Here is an 18,966-nt window from a genome sequence, read left to right on the forward strand (position 1 = left end):
ATTAATAAATATCACAATGAATTCATAAATCATTTAATTAAATTCTTCAATACACAAAAGCATAATTACATCAAAAATGCAGAAAATGTTACTCTCGAACTTTTATAAAATATTTAATTATAAGTTATTAATGATATTCAATAAGCGATTATATATTAATATGGTATTTATTAAACTGCAATGTTAACACTAAAAAAATTTGAGTAAACAGAACGTTTATTCAAACATGTTGAATGACAAGACAGTTCTGATAATCAAATATAATAGAGGCTCTTCAACTTTTTCTCCTATACAAGTAAATTTACATGATAAGATATTGGTTCATGCTTCATATATAATCTGAAAGACTCCATTCAATTGTTAAATAATTATTAATAAACTCTACGTTATATACTAGAATGAGTCTCAACGTCGAATTTTGACTAAACATTTTAGAGGTACGTTCATGGGCAACCGTTCATCTGTCTGTGCGTGTGTGAATGAGTAAGCACTTGTGTACTCCGTCGTGCTTTCTCCTCATGCTATCGACGATACAACGGTAAGACACATGACGCTGTGTTAAACGTTCTGATGTACATGCTTTCTCCTCATGCTATCGACGATACAACGGTAAGACACGTTCTGTGTGGAAGTTGTCGCAAGTATAAATATATTTACATACGGCGCATACACGTGGTCGTCGTATTGCTTGGAAACGTACTATTTCATCTATGGAAGACGATAGTCTGACTTGGTGATATACTAAAAGAACAGCTACAATCCATAAAATACATAAATAGAGTAGAAAGGAAAAGGTAATGATAGAAACGACGTAAAAAATTGAATAAACAATTAATTAGCGACTCTATGTTAAAAAAGTTATTAAAAATAGGATATATAAAGATATAAATTCGTTCCTTGTTGAAATCGAAGATAAACTTTGTGCGTCCGCTTAAATTGATAGTGTCAATTCATATTGAAATCACTATCAGCTAAAGCGATGCACAATCAGTATTATAAAAAAATAACTTTGATTCCAACAATGTAAGATTAACTCAATTTCTTTTATTTTTTCTAATTCTAAAAATTAGGGTAAGATTATAGTAAGTTAAACTGAAAAATAAAGTTAAAAGTCTAGATCAAATAATTTTTTTTAGAAATTATAAGATATATTTTGTTTTTTCTCTGTGATTATATATAGTAAAACCGTACCTTATCCTTGCAACCCATACACGTAACTAAACGAAAAACTGGTTTTCTCCGGTGATTTGAATTTTGAACGAAGATTTAGCGAGAAACATGGAAATTCTGGGCGTGAAATTTGCACCGTTAAATGTACCGCTGGAAAGAAGATTACAAACGTTGGCTGCTGCGATATTTGCTTATGTAGTCCCTTTAGCGAGTGTTTGGGGATATCTAATTACGGTTTACCTTATATTCTACACAGAAACGCTACGTTATTTCCTGTTATTATATTTTCTCTGGATGTATTACGATTGGGACACTTGTCATAGTGGTGGTAGAAGGTAAGAATTCTATTAATCTTTTTTTTTAGTAATCGGTAAAAAGAAAATATTTTAACGACACTTGATAACAATTACTTAATCCAACAAAGTAAATGAATGTATTCAATAGAACGCAACTCTTGCGCAACGATTTACTGATAAGTTGCAACATTTGAGTGTTCTGCTGAACGCTCTTTTGATATAAACGCTAAAACGCATATTTATTACTAAAAGTTAAAAAAAATATTAGATAAAATAACAACCATAATACTACCTCAAAGGACCCCGCACACTCCTTATGGGAAATGGAGTTTCGTGGATTTGGCTATAACTATGCCAATTTGTTATTTAAGTCATACTGATGAAAAGTTATCATGGCCATCACACACACACACACACACACACACTTAATCCTAGCAGCCATTTTCAATGTATAGTCGCTCAAATGTCTGATGTAATAGTACGATTTTCTATATACATCCTAGGTAGCAAGATGATGTCAAATGACGTCTTAAAAACATCTTTAGCATTAATAACATGTCATTAAGATGTGACTTTACGTCACCCTATTACCTGGGATGTCATTTTTCATATTCTTAGCGTTTTTCAGGATTAACGTAGACTTGTTCAAATAGGATCAACGCGTTATTTCCTCCGCTACGATTGCGTGTTGCTCGCGTCTTGTTAAAACTACAATCGTCGAATTATTCTATTAATCTCGTATATTAGTCAGTTCGTATATTTTCATTGTCATGTGCTTATAATATCTGTATAATCTCTGTATAATATCTGTATAATATCTGTATAATAAGAGTTAATAAAACACATTCTTAAGAGAACGGAATGGCAACTCAAACAATGTTGTCGAGTGTGTGTAACGGAATGCTTTTGTACAGAAGATTTCGAAGGAAAGTCAATCGCTCAGATATACCAACGTCCTTGATTATCTGCAATAAATCGAGGACGAGGAATGTGCGCTGTGACGGCGGATCTATAATAAGACATTGCTAGACTGGCGAACGAAGAGCGGATTATACAGATATTATAAGCACATGACAATGAAAATATACGAACTGACTAATATACGAGATTAATAGAATAATTCGACGATTGTAGTTTTAACAAGACGCGAGCAACACGCAATCGTAGCGGAGGAAATAACGCGTTGATCGTATTTTAACAAGTCTACGTTAATCCTGAAAAACGCTAAGAATATGAAAAATGACATCCCAGGTAACAGGGTGACGTAAAGTGACATCTTAATGACATGTTATTAATGCTAAAGATGTTATTAAGACGTCATTTGACATCATCTTGCTACCTAGGATGTATATAGAGAATCGTACTATTACAGACATTTGAGCGACTATACATTGAAAATGGCTCATAGGATTAAGTGTGTGTGTGTGTGTGTGTGTGTGTGGTGGCCATGATAACTTTTCATCAGTATGACTTAAATAACAAATTGGCAAAGTTATAGCCAAATCCACGGAACACCATTTCCCATAAGGAGTGTGCATGGTCCTTTATCTAAATTATAATTATATACATTTTCATTTTCTTATATAAATTAATATTTATATAAACTATTTTGTAACCTTTTATATTGTATATATTGTCAAAAGTATATCTATTACGTTGTTTAAAAAAACGATACGTTGAAAACAGCCATTTTGATCAATACGTTTTGCTTGAGACTTAATGTTAGCGTACTTAATTTAATGAAAACGACGACAATCATTGAATAAACGTGTTGAAACATTAAATGCATTTAAGACCGTTCAGCAGACAACTACAAAATGGTTACAAAACTGTTGCGTTCTATTAAACGCACCCAATGAGTAAAAAAATCTTTATGAATATTCATTGAATTTAAATAAGAAAGAGTCATTTTAGCCACAATAATTAAACTTTTTAAAAACATAAATTATTAATGTTTCAAAAATAAATATATCTTACATTTTTCAGTGAAATGTGGACAAGAGTGGCAAGAAATAATGCGCTTTTGCGTTATTTTTGCAATTATTTTCCGTTAAAATTAGTGAAAACAGTAGATCTAGATCCTAAAAAATCCTATCTTTTTGTTTGTGAACCTCATGGTATTTTTTCGTGTGGAATATTTGGTTCATTTGGAACAGACGTATTGAATTGTAAGAATCTATTTCCTGGACTAGAAATCCATATAATTACTCTGGATCAATACTTCAAAGTACCTATATTGAGAGAATGTTTTTATTCTTTAGGTAAAAATTTAAATATATTTCTCGCCTTTCATTAAAATTTTCTCGCTTAATTGCGGATAAATTTTGCAATGTACTATAAATACTCTTTTAATATTTAAATGTAAATATATTATAATTATAGTAAGTAGATAAAAATTATATAAATGCATTGATATATTAATTGCATTCTGTAGATTGTCAAATTTTATATCTTTGTTAAATTCTTTAACATGATTAGTCTTGCTCTTACTTTGTTAGTTTCTCTCACTGAATAAAAATCCAATTACATTAAAAAATTTTACAACAGGTACGAAGCTACTTTTTTGCTGAATGTAACTATTGGAACATTACATATTGTTTCTTGTTTACAAAGAAAATTGTTTCAATTAATTTTTTCATATAAAAAGTATTATTATTATACTGGTTTGCACATATAATATGTATGCTTTAAAAAGGATGAAAATTATATATATATTTTTGATACATAAACATATATATATAATTATCAAAAATTGTATATACTATATATATACAATATAACTATATATAAATAGTACATATTATATATATACTATATATATACTATGATATATATACTATATATATATAGTATTTATAATTTTATATATATATAGTATATATAATTTTTGATAATTGATTTAAAAAAAATTTTATTTTTTAAATCAATAAAGACCACTTAGAATGTTATATTTTTCTGTAATCAGATTATAACGATAAGTTATCGAACACTTTTAGGTCTTTGTGCTTCTACCTTAAAAAGTATCAAGTATTTATTATCAACACCACCAAAAAATCCATATACCGGAAGAATTACTGTTCTTGTTGTCGGTGGTGCCGCTGAAACGATGGAATCAATGCCGGGCACATATCGTGTCATTATAAAAAGAAGAAAAGGATTTGTGAAACTAGCACTTAAATACGGGTGAGTTATATTCTTTTTAGATATTAATATCGTTTCTTTACTCAAAAAATGACTAAAAAATGTAATTTTTAAGTTTTTATGAGTAATTCAAAAATAAACATTATCGTTAGACAGCCTAAAAGTGCGCTCAAGATTTCGCACTGAGCTATACAACGAAAATATTTGATTGTAAAAACTGTATTTCACAAAGAACGCTTTTTTGGTTTGTTGATCTGTGTTAAAAAAATCGTTGTGATCGTTTCAGTAAAAAAGAAAATATTTTTAATGTTGAATTTTGATCATTTTCACATTTAGGTATTACATACGTAGTGTATAAATTCACACGAAAATTATAATAGATACATTCAATATCCAGTTTGACTGTAAATGGCTTATTTTCATCGATATTTGATCATTTTCTTTCTATATTTTCCAAGGATGAATTAATCGATTTCTACGCGTTAGATCGTTGCTTACTGAATCCGTACTATTTATATTGTGTACATGCATGTTCTGCTTCGTATTTAGTAGTGATATATTCACTTAATACATGTAATTATTTTACATAGTTATATTAAAAACACAAAGTGAAAATCGCAAACTAATGCAAACTATTGAGAAGACACTTACTCAAAAGTTCGCATTTTTCTTTTCTTTGTAAAATTAATCTCCTATAAAAAGACGAGTCGTAGTATCACATTGATACTTGAAAAATATTTAGGTTAAAGTGTAAAGAATAATCTAAACACCATCTTACTGTACGAACTGAGATCCTTATATAGGTTATATAGTCTCAAAGAAAAAGTACGTACTCTTGGACGGTTTTACCCTACTCTATCAATCATACAATATTAAAAGTGAAATAATTTAATTTTAAATGATAAAAAATCATTAGAACACAAAATGGATGGTTTTGTAAAAATTGCGAAATAAAAGATACAGAAATATAATATTTGATTACGTTATATGTATATATTTTCGATATTATGTGAGATTAGTCAATTTTCTATCAAGTTCGAAAACATTTTCTTTCTTTATACAGAAATTTAATTTTTTTATTTGTCACTTTTGAGATAAGGATGCTATACATACGTAATTATTAACTATGACATACCAGTAATATTTCTATGACAGCGTTTATCTCAAATCACATTTCTAAACAATTGTTTTGCAATCTGCTAATAGTTTTTTTTGCGTTGAGCAAAATTATATCTAAAAAAAAAATAATTTTGCATTCTGTGCGTAAATCTTTACGTAATATACAGGGTGGTCCACTTAAATCAAACGTCTAGAATATTTCGTTTATTTTTGATAATACGAAAAGATGTTTCAAATAAAAATGGAACGGTGTCGAGGGGGACACCTCTCAGGCACGTTGTTTTTTTTCTAAGTGGAGGCGCTAAAAAGATATGAATATCACCTCGACTTTTTTAAATGGAATTATGTAATTTTCTTTAGATAATATGATTCCTCTAATTGTTTTGCATATAATAGTATTAAAGTAGAGATATAAAAAATGCAATAGTTTACGAGATATTTTATACTTTATTCTGACAAAAAAATTTATTTAAGGAGTTGCTCAAAATGATCCTCTCGGACTTCATTACATTTTTGGAGACGATATTTAAATGATTCTCTTGCCCTCTCTGTCATTACTGAATTTATACTTGCACATGTAGTCAAAATACGCTCTTTCTTGTTCTCCCATATAGTCGGTACATCGTTGTAAACAATATTTCTTAATGTTCCCCATACAAAAAAGTTCAGAAAATTTAAATCAGGAGAACGTGCAGGCCAATTGATGTGTCCTCCTCTACCCATTCAGCGTTGTAGAAGTGTTTATACAAACTAAAAAAGTCGACCTCCTTTGCAAACTAATGAAGCAGCAGAAGTTGCTGTTTTAGCTGCAGTTGCACATAATCCACATATTAGTTTTTGACAAATACAAAAGAATTCTGGTATTTCAAAGACAAATATTTTACGCATTCTGAAACGCCACTCATTTCATCTATACCACATTTCATATACGAAAGTGCGTATTTTGGCTTCCTGTTCAAGTATAAATTCAGAAATGACAAAGAAGGGAAGAGAATCATTTAAATATCGTCTCCAAGGTGTATTGAAATTCGAGGGCATCGTTTTAAGCATCTCCTTAGATAATTATTTTGTCAGAATAAAGTATAAAATATCTCGTAAACTAATTGTTTATTGGTATCTCTACGTTAATACTTTTATATGCAGAATAATTAGAGGAATAGTATTATCTAAAAAAAATTACATAAATTCATTTAAAAAAGTGGAGATGATGTCCTTCATATTTTTTTAAACATGATTAAAACGTGTCCCTCTCGACACCGCTCCATTTTCGTTTCAAACATTTTTCCGTATTATCAAAAATAAACGAAATATCGAAGATCTCTCTCTCTCTCTTCGAATTCAGTGAACCACCCTGTATAGATAGTTATCTCATAAAATGTAAATCGTAAATAAAAATGATATAACTCTATGATTCAGCACGGCGTTGGTTCCTGTCCTCCCTTTTGGCGAAACAGATTTATACAATCAATACAGCCCAGAAGGATCGACTTTCAGACGCATACAAAACTATATTCGCAGTTTCATTGGATTAGTACCCCTTGTTGTTTGGGGTAGAGGATTCTTTCAGTATTCATTTGGCCTTATTCCGAAGCGATTACCGGTTACCGTAGTCGGTAAAATTTTTTTTATTTACTAAAAAATAAATATTTATTTATAATAAAATTTGTTAGTTATTAATAGTGGTTATTATTTACTAGTTATTAATTAATAATTTTAAATTTTATGTTTCTTTTTACTTTAGTTGGTAGTCCTATCGAAATGCCCAAAATAGAGGAGCCCACGTCTGAAGAGATTAATAAATATCACAATGAATTCATAGAACATTTAATTAAATTCTTCAATACACAAAAGCATAATTACATAAAAAATGCCGAAAATGTTACTCTCGAACTCTTATAAAATATTTAATTATAACTTATTAATGATATACAATAAACGATTATATATAATAATGGTATCTGGAGATACGGAAGTGTCTCGGCACTAAGCCAAGCGCGCGACACTTCCGTGCCTCCTTTACGCGAAACAAATTCAGGGGATTGAGATGATCATATCTCAGTAACGGCTGAACCGATCAAGTTACATACGCTCAATCGATAGCAAATACTTAAATTGTATGATAAAAGTGCTTACCTTTTTTTTCTACGTGCCCTACGATCGGAGATATCGCGACGCAAAGTCCGGATCTGTGAATTTTCACGTTTTATTTTAATACGTCGTCGTCAACGTCGTCGACCAGAGAGAAATGTTTATTAAACTGCATTGTTAACTCTAAAAAAAGGATGAGTAAACAGAACGTTTACTCAATCATGTTGAATGACAAGACAGTTCCGATAATCAAATATAATAGAGGGCTCATCAACTTTTTCTCCTATACACATAAATTTACATAACAAGATATTAGTTTATGATTCATATATAATCTAAAAGACTCCATTCAATTGTTAAATAATTAATAATAACCTCTACGTTATATACTAATATGAGTCTCAACGTCGAATTTTGACTAAACATTTTAGAGCTTCGTTCATGGGCAACCTTCCATCTGTCTGTGCGTGTGTGAATGAGTAACCACTTGTGTACTCCGTCGTACATGCTTTCTCCTCATGCTATCGACGATACAACAGTAAGACACATGACGCTGTACTAAACGTTCCGTGTGGAAATCGTCGCAAGTATAAATATATTTACACACGGCGCATACACGTGGTCGTCGTATTGCGTGGAAACGTACTATTTCATTTATGGAAGACGATAGTCTGACTTGGTGATATACTAAAGAAAAGCTACAATCCATAAAATACATAAATAGAGTAGAAATGAAAAGATAATGATAGAAACGATTTCAAAAATTAAATAAACAATTAATTTGCGACTCTATGTTAATAAAGTTATTAAAAATAGTATATATAAAGATATAAATTCGTTCCTTGTTGAAATCAAAGATAGACTTTGTGCGTCCGCTTGATAGTGTCAATTCATATTGAAACCACTATCAGCTAAAGCGATGCACAATCGGTATTATAAAAAAATAACTTAGATTCCAACAATGTAAGATTAACTCAATTTTTTTTTATTTTTTCTAATTCTAAAAATTTGGTTAAGATTATAGTAAGTTAAACTGAGAAATAAAGTTAAAAGTCTAGATCAATTAATCTTTTTTAGAAATTGTAAGATATATTTTACTATTTCTCTGTGATTATATATAGTAAAATCGGACCTTATCCTTGCAACCCATACACATAACTAAACGAAAAACTGGTTTTCTCCGGTGATTTGAATTTTGAACGAAGATTTAGCGTGAAACATGGAAATTCTGGGCGTGAAATTTGCACCGTTAAATGTACCGCTGGAAAGAAGATTACAAACGTTGTCTGCTGCGATATTTGCTTATGTACTCCCTTTAGCGAGTGTTTGGGGATATCTAATTACGGTTTACTTTATATTCTACACGGAAACACTACGTTATTTCCTGTTATTATATTTTCTCTGGATGTATTACGATTGGGACACTTGTCATAGTGGTGGTAGAAGGTAAGAATTCTATTAATCATTTTTTTTTAGTAATCGGTAAAAAGAAAAAATTTTGACGATACTTGAAAACAATTACATAATCCAACAAAGTAAATGAATGTATTCAATAGAACACAACTCTTGCGCAACGATTTACTGATGAGTTGCAACACTTCAGTGTTCTGCTGAACACTCTTTTGATATAAACGCTAAAACGCATATTTATTACTAAAAGTTAAACAAAACATTAGATAAAATAGCAACCATAAATTTATTTAAAGTGTAATTATATATATTTTTATTTTCTTATATAAATTAATATTTATATAAACTATTTTGTAACCTTTTACATTGTATATATTGTCAAAAGTATATCTATTACGTTGTTTAAAAAAACGATACATTGAAAACAGCCATTTTGATCAATACGTTTTGCTTGAGACTTAATGTTAGCGTACTTAATTTACTGAAAACGACGATCGACAATCATTGAATAAACGTATTGAAACATTAAATGCATTTAAGACCGTTCAGCAGGCAACTATAAAATGGTTACAAAACTGTTGCGTTCTATTAAACGCACCCAATGAGTAAAAAAATCTTTATGAATATTCATTGAATTTAAATAAGAAAGAGTCATTTTAGCCACAATAATTAAACTTTTTAAAAACATAAATTATTAATGTTTCAAAAATAAATATATCTTACATTTTTCAGTGAAATGTGGACAAGAGTGGCAAGAAATAATGCGCTTTTGCGTTATTTTTGCAATTATTTTCCGTTAAAATTAGTGAAAACAGTAGATCTAGATCCTAAAAAATCCTATCTTTTTGTTTGTGAACCTCATGGTATTTTTTCGTGTGGAATATTTGGTTCATTTGGAACAGACGTATTGAATTGTAAGAATCTATTTCCTGGACTAGAAATCCATATAATTACTCTGGATCAATACTTCAAAGTACCTATATTGAGAGAATGTTTTTATTCTTTAGGTAAAAATTTAAATATATTTCTCGCCTTTCATTAAAATTTTCTCGCTTAATTGCGGATAAATTTTGCAATGTACTATAAATACTCTTTTAATATTTAAATGTAAATATATTATAATTATAGTAAGTAGATAAAAATTATATAAATGCATTGATATATTAATTGCATTCTGTAGATTGTCAAATTTTATATCTTTGTTAAATTCTTTAACATGATTAGTCTTGCTCTTACTTTGTTAGTTTCTCTCACTGAATAAAAATCCAATTACATTAAAAAATTTTACAACAGGTACGAAGCTACTTTTTTGCTGAATGTAACTATTGGAACATTACATATTGTTTCTTGTTTACAAAGAAAATTGTTTCAATTAATTTTTTCATATAAAAAGTATTATTATTATACTGGTTTGCACATATAATATGTATGCTTTAAAAAGGATGAAAATTATATATATATTTTTGTGTGTGTGTGATACATAAACATATATATATAATTATCAAAAATTGTATATACTATATATATACAATATAACTATATATAAATAGTACATATTATATATATACTATATATATACTATGATATATATACTATATATATATATAGTATTTATAATTTTATATATATATTGTATATATAATTTTTAATAATTAATTAAAAAGAAATTTTTTTTTAAATCAATGAAGACCACTTAGAACGTTAAATTTTTCTGTAATTTGATTATAACGATAAGTTATCGGACACTTTTAGGTGCTTGTTCTTCTAGCTTAAGAAGTATCAAATATTTATTATCAAAACCACCAAAAAATCCATATACCGGAAGAATTACAGTTCTTGTGGTCGGTGGTGTTGCTGAAATGTTGGAATCAATGCCGGGCACATATCGTGTCATTATAAAAAGAAGAAAAGGATTTGTGAAACTAGCACTTAAATACGGGTGAGTTATATACTTTTTAATTATTAATATCGTTTCTTTACTTACAATATGACTAAAAAATGTAATTTTTAAGTTATTATGAGTAAGTCAAAAATAAACATTAGGGTAAAACCGCCTAAAAGTGCGCTCAAGATTTCGCACTGAGCTATATACAACGAAAATATTCGATTGTAGAAACTGTATTTCACAAAGAATGCCTTTTTGGTTTACTGTTCTGTGTTAAAAAAATCGTTGTGATCGTTTCAGTTAAAAAGAAAATATTTTTAATATTGTAATTTTGATCATTTTCACATTTAGGTATTACATACGTAGTATATAAATTCACACGAAAATGATAATAGATGCATTCAATATCCAGTTTGACTGTAAATGGCTTATTTTCATCGGTATTTGATCATTTTCTTTCTATATCTGTCAAGGATGAATTAATCGATTTCTACGCGTTAAATCGTTGCTTACTCATGAATCCGTACTATTTATATTGTGCGCATACATGTTCTGCTTCGTATTTAGTGATATATTCACTTAATATCCGTAATTATTTTACATAGTTATATTAAAAACAAAAAGTGAAGGTCGCAAACTAATGCAAACTCTTGAGAAGACACTAAAAAGTTCGCATTTTTCTTTTCTTAATAAAATTAATCTCCTGTAAAAAGACGAGTCATAGTATTACATTGATACTTGGAAAATATTTAGTTTAAAGTGTAAAGAATAATCTAAACACCACTTTACTGTGCGAACTGAGATCCTTATACAGGTTATATAGTTTCAAAGAAAAAGTACGCACTCTTGGACGGTTTTACACCAAACCCTATCTATCATACAATATTAAAAGTGAAATAATTTAATTACTTATAAAAAATCGTTAGAACTCAAAATGGACGGTTTTGTAAAAATTGCGAAATAAAAGTGACAAAAATGTAATATTTGATTACGTTATATGCATATATTTTCGATACTGTGTGAGATTAGTCAATTTTCTATCAAGTTAAAAAACATTTTTTTTCTTGTCGCTTTTTAGATAAGGATGCTATTTATACGTAATTTCTAACTATGACATACCAGTAATATTTCTATGTCAGCGTTTATCATAAATCATATTTCTAAAAAATTGTTTTGCAATCTGTGCGTAAATCTTTACGTAATATACAGGGTGGTCCACTTAAATCAAACTTTTTGAATACTTCGTTTATTTTTGATAATACGAAAAATTGTTTCTAATAAAAATGGAACGGTGTCGATGGGGACTCGTTTTAGTCACGTTGTTTTTTTTCTAAGTGGAGGGGCTAAAAAGGTATCAATATCATCTCCACTTTTTTAAATGGAATTATGTAATTTTTTTTAGATAATATGATTCCTCTAATTGTTTTGCATATAAAAGTATTAAAGTAGAGATATCAAAAATCTAATAGTTTACGAGATATTTTATACTTTATTCTGACAAAAAATTTATTTAAGGAGTTGCTCAAAATGATCCTCTCGGACTTCATTACATTTTTGGAGAAGATATTTAAATGATTCTCTTGCCCTCTCTGTCATTTCTGAATTTATACTTGCACATGTAGCCAAAATACGCACTTTCGTGTTCTCCTATGTAGTTGGTACATCGTTATAAACGATATTTTTTAATGTTCCCCATATAAAGAAGTCCAGAAAATTTAAATCAGGAGAACGTACAGGCCAATTGATGTGTCCTCCTCTACCCATCCAGCGTTCTAGAAGTGTTTATACAAACTAAAAAAATCGACCTCCTTTGCAAAATAATGAAGCAGCAGAAGTTGCTGTTTTAGCTGCAGTTGCACATAATCCACATATTAGTTCTCGATAAATACAATGGAATTCTAGTATTTCAGAGACAAGTATTTTACGCATTCTGAAACGCCACTCATTTTATCCGTACCACATTTCATAAATGAAAGTGCGTATTTTGGCTGCGTGTGCAAGTATAAATTCAGAAATGACAAAGAGGGCAAGAGAATCATTTAAATATCGTCTCTAAGGTGTATTGAAGTCCGAGGACATCGTTTTGAGCATCTCCTCAAATAATTTTTTTGTCAGAATAAAGTATAAAATATCTCTTAAACTAATGGTTTATTGGTATCTCTACATAAATACTTTTATATGCAAAATAATTAGAGGAATGATATTATCTAAAAAAAATTACACAATTCCATTTAAAAAAGTGGAGATGATATCCTTAATACCATTTAAACATGACTAAAACGTGTCCCTCTCGACACCATTCCATTTTCATTTAGAACATTTTTCCATATTATCAAAAATAAACGAAATATCGAAGATCTCTCTTCGATTTGAGTGGACCACCCTCTATAGAAAGTTATATCATAAAATGTAAAACGTAAATAAAATTATAGGAAAATCTAAAACATAAAAAAAGAAAAAAACGATAATTACGTATAATATAATTATGTTCAGCAATTATGATCAATACAATTCAAAATCTAATATATAACTCTATGATTTAGTACGGCGTTGGTTCCTGTCCTCTCTTTTGGCGAAACAGATTTATACAATCAATACAGCCCAGAAGGATCGACTTTCAGACGCATACAAAACTATATTCGCAGTTTCATTGGGTTACCACCCCTTGTTATTTCGGGTAGAGGATTCTTTCAGTATTCATTTGGCCTTATTCCGAAGAGATTACCGGTTACCGTAGTTGGTAAAATTTTTTTTATGTACTAACAAATAAATATTTATTTATAATAAAATTTATTAGTTATTAATAGTGGTTATTATTTACTAGTTATTAATAAATAATTTTTAATTTTATGTTTCTTTTTATTTTAGTTGGTAGTCCCATCGAAATACCCAAAATAGAGGATCCCACGTCTGAAGAGATTAATAAATATCACAATGAATTCATAGAACATTTAATTAAATTCTTCAATACACAAAAGCATAATTACATCAAAAATGCAGAAAATGTTACTCTCGAACTCTTATAAAATATTTAATTATAACTTATTAATGATATTCAATAAGCGATTATATATTAATATGGTATTTAATAAACTGCAATGTTAACACTAAAAAAAATTTGTGTAAACAGAACGTTTATTCAAACATGTTGAATGACAAGACAGTTCTGATAATCAAATATAATAGAGGCTCATCAACTTTTTATCCTATACACATAAATTTACATGACAATATATTGGTTTATGCTTCATATATAATCTGAAAGACTCCATTCAATTGTTAAATAATTAATAATAAACTCCGCGTTATATATTAGAATGAGTCTTAACGTCGAATTTTGACTAAACGTTTTAGAGTTTCGTTCATGGACAACCGTCCATCTGTCCGTGCGCGTGTGAATGAATAACCACTTGTGTACTCCGTCGGACATGCTTTCTCCTCATGCTATCGACGATACAACAGTAAGACACATGACGCAGTGCTAAACGTTCCGTGTGGAAATCGTCGCAAGAATAAATATATTTACACACGGCGCATACATGTGGTCGTCGTATTGCGTGAAAACGTACTATTTCATCTGTGGAAGACGATAGTCTGACTTGGTGATATACTAAAAGAAAAGCTACAATCCATAAAATACATAAATAGAGTAGAAATGAAAAGATAATGATAGAAACGATTTCAAAAATTAAATAAACAATTAATTTGCGACTCTATGTTAATAAAGTTATTAAAAATAGTATATATAAAGATATAAATTCGTTCCTTGTTGAAATCAAAGATAGACTTTGTGCGTCCGCTTGATAGTGTCAATTCATATTGAAACCACTATCAGCTAAAGCGATGCACAATCGGTATTATAAAAAAATAACTTAGATTCCAACAATGTAAGATTAACTCAATTTTTTTTTATTTTTCTAATTCTAAAAATTTGGTTAAGATTATAGTAAGTTAAACTGAGAAATAAAGTTAAAAGTCTAGATCAATTAATTTTTTTTAGAAATTGTAAGGTATATTTTATTTTTTCTCTGTGATTATATATAGTAAAACCGCACCTTATCCTTGCAACCCATACACGTAACTAAACGAAAAACTGGTTTTCTCCGGTGATTTGAATTTTGAACGAAGATTTAGTGAGAAACATGGAAATTCTGGGCGTGAAATTTGCACCGTTAAATGTACCGCTGGAAAGAAGATTACAAACGTTGGCTGTTGCGATATGCGTTTTTGTACTCCCTTTAGTGAGTGTTTGGGGATATCTAATTACGGTTTACCTTATATTCTACACAGAAACGCTACGTTATTTCCTGTTATTATATTTTCTCTGGATTTATTACGATTGGGACACTTGTCATAGTGGTGGTAGAAGGTAAGAATTCTGTTAACCTTTTTTTTTTAGTAATCGGTAAAAAGAAAAAATTTTGACAACACTTAAAGACAATTACTTAATCCAACAAAGTAAATAAATGTATTCAGCCGAACGCAACTCTTGCGCAACGGTTTACTGATAAGTTGCAACATTTGAGTGTTCTGCTGAACGCTCTTTTGATATTAACGCTAAAACGCATATTTATTACTAAAAGTTAAAAAAAAAATTAGATAAAATAGCAACCATAATACTACCTCAAATTTATCTAAATTATAATTATAACCTCAAATTTATCTGAATTATAATTATATATATTTTTATTTTCGTATATATCAATATTTATATAAACTATTTTGTAACCTTTTATATTCTATATATTTTCAAAAGTATATTACGTTGTTTAAAAAAACGATACATTGAAAACAGCCATTTTGATCAATACGATTTGCTTGAGACTTAATGTTAGCGTACTTTTAATTTGCTGGAAATTATGACAATCATTGAATAAACGTGTTGAAACATTAAATGCATTTAAGACTGTTCAGCAGGCAATTATAAAATGGTTACAAAACTGTTGCGTTCTATTAAACGCACCCAATGAGTAAAAAAATCTTTGAATATTCATTGAATTTAAATAAGAAAAAGTCATTTTAGCCACAATAATTAAACTTTTTAAAAACATAAATTATTAATGTTTAAAAAATGACTATATTTTACATTTTTCAGTGAAATGTGGACAAGAATGGCAAGAAATAATGCGTTTTGGCGTTATTTTTGCAATTATTTTCCGTTAAAATTAGTGAAAACAGTAGATCTAGATCCCAAAAAATCGTATCTTTTTATTGGTGTACCGCATGGCATTTTATCGATTGGAATATTTGGTTCATTTGGAACAGACATATTGAACTGTAAGAAGCTATTTCCTGGACTAGAAATCCGTCCAATTACTCTCGATCAACACTTCAAAACACCTATATTCAGAGAATATCCTTATTCTTTAGGTAAAAATTTAATTATATTTCTCGTCATTCATTAAATTTTTCTCGCTTAATTGCGAATAAATTTTGCAATGTACAATAAATACTCTTTTGATATTTAAATGTAAATATATTATAATTATAGGAAGTAGATAAAAATTATATATATGCATAGATTTATTAATTGCACTCAGTAGATAATCAAATTTTGTAACTTTGTTAAATTCTTTAATATGATTGGTCTTGCCCTTACTTTGTTAGTTTCTCACTAAATAAAAATCCAATTATATTAAAAAATTTTACAACAATTACGAAGCTACTTTTCTACTGAATGTAGCCATTGTAACATTACATATTTTCTTGTTTACAGAGAAAATTGCTTCAAATAATTTTTTCATATAAAAAAGTATTGTTTTTATACTGGTTTGCATATATATACATATATATAGTATATATGTATGATTTTTGATAATTGATTTAAAAAAGAATTTTTTTTTTAAATCAATGAATACCACTTAGAATGTTATATTTTCTGTAATTGTTAGTTATAACGTTAAATTATCGAATACTTATAGGTACTTGTGCTTCTAGCTTGAAAAGTATCAAGTATTTATTATCAACACCACCAAAAAATCCATATACCGGAAGAATTACAGTTCTTGTTGTCGGTGGTGCTTCTGAATCGATGGAATCAAAGCCGGGTACATATCGTATCATTATAAAAAGAAGAAAAGGATTTGTAAAACTAGCTCTAAAGTACGGGTGAGTTATATACTTTTTAGATATTAATATCGTTTCTTTACTTACAAAATGACTAAAAAATGTAATTTTTAAGTTATTATAAGTAAATAAAAAATAAACATTATGGTAAGACCGCCTAAAAGTGCGCATCGCTCAAAAGTTCGCATTGAGCTTTACGATACGACGAAATATAGTAAGAACTGTTTTGAGATAATGGAGCTATATTTTTAACTATGACATAAGTAATATTTCTATGACAGCGTTTATCTCAAATCACATTTCTAAAAAATTGTTTTGCAATCTGCTGATAGTATAGTTTTTTTTTGCCTTAAGCAAAATTATATCTCAAAAAAAATTGTTTTGCATTCTGTGCGTAAATCTTTACGTAATATACAGTTCGATTTAAGTGGACCACCCTGTATAGATAGTTATCTTATAAAATGTAAATCATCAATAAAAATATAGGATAATATAAAACACAAAAAAAGAAATAACCGATAATTACGTATGATATAATTATGTACAGCAATCATATTCAATACACAATTCAAAATCTAATATAACTCTATGATTCAGTACGGCGTTGGTTCCTGTCTTCTCTTTTGGCGAAACAGATTTATACAATCAAATATACAGCCCAGAAGGATCGACTTTCAGACGCATACAAAACTATATTCGCAATCTCATTGGATTAGCACCCGTTGTTTTTTCGGGCAGAGGATTCTTTCAGTATTCATTTGGTCTTATTCCGAAGCGATTACCTGTCACCGTAGTGGGTAAAGTTCTCTTTATATATGTATATATGTATATATATATATATATTCGATTTTATTCATTGGTGCAACGCAAATTATTATACACTACTCAATAAAATCTAGTGATTACTTTTGCTTCAACGTTCAATAACTCGGCGAAAAGAAATCGTACAACGTTCAATAAAAAAACAAATTAAAGGTAAAGATTTACCCTTTTGATTTTTGCGAATCGCATTTTCGGGTCATTTTTACTTCACGCCATAGACCTTTGTAAATTTTGTGAAAAATTTTTAGATTTGACGGATATCCATTTGTGTCCGTAGAACACCGTAAAGTATTAGTCATATTGAAATTTCAATTATAGATTTCGAAAGTAGAGATTTCATCCTTTAAAATGCTTTTTTAATTTTTTGTCTGCGATGATTTTTCAACGAGTTACGGTATTCCGAATATTACTCAATTTTTAGCGTGTTTAAAAGTGTTCCCATTTTGTTGAGTAGTGTATATGTAATATAATATTAATTATATATAATATTAATGTGCACGTTAAATTGCTAATTATCTAATGTTTTTAATTCTATATTCAAATATATTTAAATATTTTTCTTTATTATAGTTGGAAGTCCAATTGAACTACCGAAAATAGCTGAACCTACAATTGAACAAATCAACGAATATCACGAAAAATTTATGAAAAGTTTAGTTGAACTCTTTGAAACGCAAAAATATAATTATATAAAAAATGCGGAGAATATTACTCTCGAACTATGATATTTATTCGATTGCAAGTTTTATATAATATAAAATGTGAAGTTGTGCTGGTTTCAAACATCCATTAAAAAGATCGTTATCTATTTTAAAGACGTAGAAAGAGGATTCTAATTAAGAGATGTTAATTGTACAATCAGTACAATGTTAAATATTATTAATTTGATATTAATTTACTTACAAACGCACACATTTTTAATACTTAGATTGAAAGCAAAGTCAGAACTTAAAAAGACGCAAAAAATAC

General features: G+C 28.8%; 2 protein-coding genes and 1 pseudogene across 2 annotated transcripts; all 3 read left to right on the forward strand.

Annotated features, from left to right (window-relative positions):
* Positions 1 to 7,625, forward strand: part of LOC108775783 (diacylglycerol O-acyltransferase 2-like) — a 16,586-nt pseudogene extending 8,961 nt beyond the window's left edge.
* Positions 7,626 to 9,033: 1,408 nt separating this feature from the next.
* On the forward strand, positions 9,034 to 14,135 carry LOC108775784 (diacylglycerol O-acyltransferase 2). Its single transcript, XM_018542230.1, has 5 exons — positions 9,034 to 9,260; positions 9,957 to 10,231; positions 10,977 to 11,163; positions 13,653 to 13,849; positions 13,978 to 14,135. Exons 1-5 carry the CDS (start codon positions 9,034 to 9,036, stop codon positions 14,133 to 14,135), a joined length of 1,044 nt encoding a protein of 347 aa, XP_018397732.1.
* A 366-nt stretch (positions 14,136 to 14,501) lies between these two features.
* LOC108775797 (diacylglycerol O-acyltransferase 2) lies at positions 14,502 to 18,722 on the forward strand. Its single transcript, XM_018542246.1, has 6 exons — positions 14,502 to 14,711; positions 15,154 to 15,478; positions 16,205 to 16,479; positions 17,031 to 17,217; positions 17,773 to 17,972; positions 18,568 to 18,722. The coding sequence occupies exons 2-6, from the start codon at positions 15,252 to 15,254 to the stop codon at positions 18,720 to 18,722; spliced, it is 1,044 nt and encodes a 347-aa protein (XP_018397748.1). The 5' UTR covers positions 14,502 to 14,711; positions 15,154 to 15,251.
* The last annotated feature ends 244 nt before the right edge of the window (positions 18,723 to 18,966 follow it).

The sequence above is a fragment of the Cyphomyrmex costatus genome, unplaced genomic scaffold (assembly GCF_001594065.2).
Source record: "Cyphomyrmex costatus isolate MS0001 unplaced genomic scaffold, Ccosl1.0 scaffold32, whole genome shotgun sequence".
Lineage (NCBI taxonomy): Eukaryota > Metazoa > Arthropoda > Insecta > Hymenoptera > Formicidae > Cyphomyrmex > Cyphomyrmex costatus.